At 38.7% G+C, this 3,576-nt stretch overlaps 1 protein-coding gene across 1 annotated transcript; it reads left to right on the plus strand.

The window, feature by feature from the left end:
• Nucleotides 919–3,102, plus strand: LOC104715821 (pollen receptor-like kinase 3). The gene is made up of 2 exons (XM_010433193.2): nt 919–1,840; nt 1,948–3,102. The coding sequence occupies exons 1-2, from the start codon at nt 944–946 to the stop codon at nt 2,986–2,988; spliced, it is 1,938 nt and encodes a 645-aa protein (XP_010431495.1). The 5' UTR covers nt 919–943; the 3' UTR covers nt 2,989–3,102.

The following is a 3,576-nucleotide window of genomic DNA, read 5'->3' on the forward strand; positions in this document are numbered from 1 at the left end:
AGGTGGTTTATACCCGTGTCGGTTTCTAAGCAAGGGAATCTTGTCTTCTATGATAATCAGAAGAGAGGCTGTTCAAATATTATTCAGAAACAGATGAAATTCGTTGTGTTATATCTTCTTACTTTGAAAATTTGGTCTCACTTCCGTTAAAACCAAGCCACCGCAAAATTTGGATTCCAAAATCAGATGCCGCTTGTTTCCGATGTGAGGTTCTTGGTTATCCAAAGGTTTGAAACGGAATGAATTTGGGATATTCTACATGTCAAACTATTAATTACAATATTTATTTTGCTAACTCGTTTCTCTTCCTATCCAACTGACGAAATGGTCGACGTAAAATGTTTGCACACGTTAGAATTGAACCAAATGTGTAGTACGACTTAAAACCAAGACCATTCTCGTTTTCCCACAATGTTTATTTACATGGGTTATCTCGTCATAGTGTAGCAAAATTTGGAGTACATTATTTATTAATCTTTACAAGTACAAATAAACATTTTTGCTACAAACTCTTTTACTTGTGTTCTAAGACACTTAAATATGTTTAAAGATTATTACAGAAAGCAAACTCAACTTTTTCCGAGTTTTGGCTTGGAAACTAAAATCAACAGCGCCACACTACAAATATGCATATATATCTGTTATTTTTTTTATTTTTTTTGGTGTGTGCAAAATATGTTATTTTATATATTCGCTTTTGCTTTTCTCAGTCTTGACTCTTTCAACGAACATTCGCGCCATAAGCTCCTAAGTTCCTCTCATCCAATGGATCACAATTGACAAAAGAAAAACAAAAGACAGAGCGAGAAACAAGACAAGGAATACAAAAAAAATAGTAAATCTAATCAACCAAAAAAAAAAAAACACTTTGATTAACCAAAAAAAGAAAGAAAGGAAGAAAGAGTTTCTTGAAACTCACGGTGGCCTAGCTCCGGTTAAGTAAATGGCCGTGGCCTGGCTAATCTGGCCGTTCGTGCTATCTCTAACAGCACTCTCCGCGAATTCGATAACCGAAACAGAATCATTGTTAAACTTCAAGAAGTCATTAAACAACACCAAGTCTCTTGATTCTTGGACACCAGATTCAGAGCCTTGTGGAGAAAGCCAACGATGGGTCGGATTACTCTGCAACAAAAACTCTGTCTTTGGTCTTCAGATCGAACAAATGGATCTAACAGGAAACATCGATGTCACTTCCTTAAAAGACCTACCTTCTCTACGAACCATAAGCATAATGAACAACTCTTTCTCCGGTAACATACCCGAGTTTAACCAGTTAACCGCTCTGAAATCGTTTTACATATCGGGTAATAACTTTTCTGGTAACATCCCTTCTGACTATTTCGCAACAATGGAGTCGTTAAAGAAAGCGTGGCTGTCAAACAACGAGTTCTCTGGTCTCATTCCTATCTCATTAGCTACCAAATTGCCAAATCTAATGGAGTTACGCCTCGAAAACAATCAGTTCATTGGGAGTATACCTAATTTCACACAAAAAACTTTAAATGATGTTGATCTCTCAAACAACCAACTAACCGGAGAAATACCTCCCGGTTTGTCGAAGTTCGACACGAAGGTTTTTGCGGGGAATCCTGGTCTTTGCGGTGGGAAGCTAGCAACTGCATGCCCGGAACCAAGAAATGCGACTGCATTTGTTACTATAGAAGGAACAATGAAAGATGCAAATAAGAGCAAATACTTTCTAGCATTCGGGACATTAGGAGTTCTTCTTGTCGTTGTCCTTGTCTCCTTAGCTTTCCGGAAGAAGAAGAAGAAGAGACGTAGGAAGAAGGCACTTCGTACCTCTGGACAAGACAGTGGTGATGACCAACATATTCAGGTTAATTCCAATATTACACGAAATTTTCATAGCTTCAAAACGTTAAAACAGAGTTTTTCTTTTTTAACTAAACAAACACAAACAACTTCTTGATATGATTGAGTCAGGTAACTGTTGATGAATCGAGAAGTAGTTCGAGGCATAGTAATAAGAGTAGTCGCTCAGGTGAATTGACGAATAAATCAACGGGTGCAGCAGGGCTGGTAATGGTGAACAGAGAAAAGGGTGATTTTGGTTTAACTGACTTGATGAAAGCAGCGGCTCATGTGCTCAACAATCCCGGAGGTGGAAGCAGCCGTCCTAGCAGCAGCGGAGGCGTGGGATCTGCATACAGAGCGGTGCTTTCAAACGGCATCACGGTGGTGGTGAAGCGTGTGACGGTGATGAATCAAGTGAGTGTTGACGTATTCGACAAGGAAATTAGGAGCTTGGGAAGCTTGAGACACAAGAATATATTAACACCTCTTGCTTACCATTTCCGACGGGACGAGAAATTACTAGTGTTCGAATTTGTGCCTAACTTGAGTTTGCTTCACCGATTACACGGCGATCACGGTGAAAAATTAGACTGGCCATCGAGACTCAAAATCATTCAAGGAATCGCTAGAGGAATGTGGTATCTCCATAGAGAATTAGGGTCTCTAAACCTACCACATGGAAACCTAAAATCGAGTAATATATTTCTTGCTGAAGACGGCGAGCCTATAGTCTCCGAATTCGGACTTCAAAGATTGATCAATCCCGACGCTCAATCTCAGTCTCTCGTCGCGTATAAGTCTCCAGAAGCGGTTCGTGAAGGAACCGTCTCTGCCAAATCCGATGTTTTCAGTTTTGGAGTTGTGGTTCTTGAGATATTGACCGGAAAATTCCCGTCTCAATACGCCGGTTTGAATAGAGCCGGTGGGACGAATTTGGTGGAGTGGATTGGCTCCGCCATGGAACAAGGTGGTTGGATGGATCTTCTTCATCCGACGGTGGTTAACGCTGCCGCTGATGATCAAATGATGGAGGAAGAGATTGAAAACGTTTTAAGGATCGGTGTGAGATGTACCGGAGAAGATCCTGATCGGCGACCAAATATGACTGAAGTCATCGATGAACTGACGCTTGAAGATTCTAACGACGACTTTATCACCATAGAAACTTAGCTTCACCGTAAACCAATTCCAATTACCGTTAGATTCATGCAGATTCACCATTTTTGTTTTTTTTTAACTTATGTTTTTTTGCTGTTTAAGTTTGTATATGATTAAAGTATTAAGGTTAAGGCTACTTGTAAAACAAGAAAAGGGTGTGTGTTTGAACGTTTTGAGCATAGATTAGTTAATTAGATTGTCTTGCTGTTTTATTACCACTAACCTTTGGTATTAAAAACACATCATTAGCGTTGTTAGCGATATGCTGTTGTGTAATTTATTACCACTTGTCAACTTTGGTATTAAAAACACAACATTAACGATTAAGTAATCAATGAAAGTTACAAGTTACGAACCAATAATATGGCCATATCACGTGTTTGTGGTATACGTACGTGATGAGAGGAAAAAATGATAAACTAAATTGTATGACAACTAAACACAGCTGTAGATTAACGAATCGTGAAATTATTATTGATATTTTTATCATAGAAATGATTAAAATTATGGCCAGGATTTATAGACATATATCTAAGTTATAGCAGACAACAAAAGACCCATCACTGCATTTGATTATTAATCATATCACTCATATTCTAG

Source organism: Camelina sativa, chromosome 9 (assembly GCF_000633955.1).
Source record: "Camelina sativa cultivar DH55 chromosome 9, Cs, whole genome shotgun sequence".
Lineage (NCBI taxonomy): Eukaryota > Viridiplantae > Streptophyta > Magnoliopsida > Brassicales > Brassicaceae > Camelina > Camelina sativa.

Coding starts and splice junctions, on each gene's coding strand:
- LOC104715821 (XM_010433193.2), top strand. CDS start 944: ATGGCCGTGGCCTGGCTAATCTGGCCGTTCGTGCTATCTCTAACAGCA. Junction 1,841..1,947: donor GTGATGACCAACATATTCAG/GTTAATTCCAAT, acceptor TGATTGAGTCAG/GTAACTGTTGATGAATCGAG.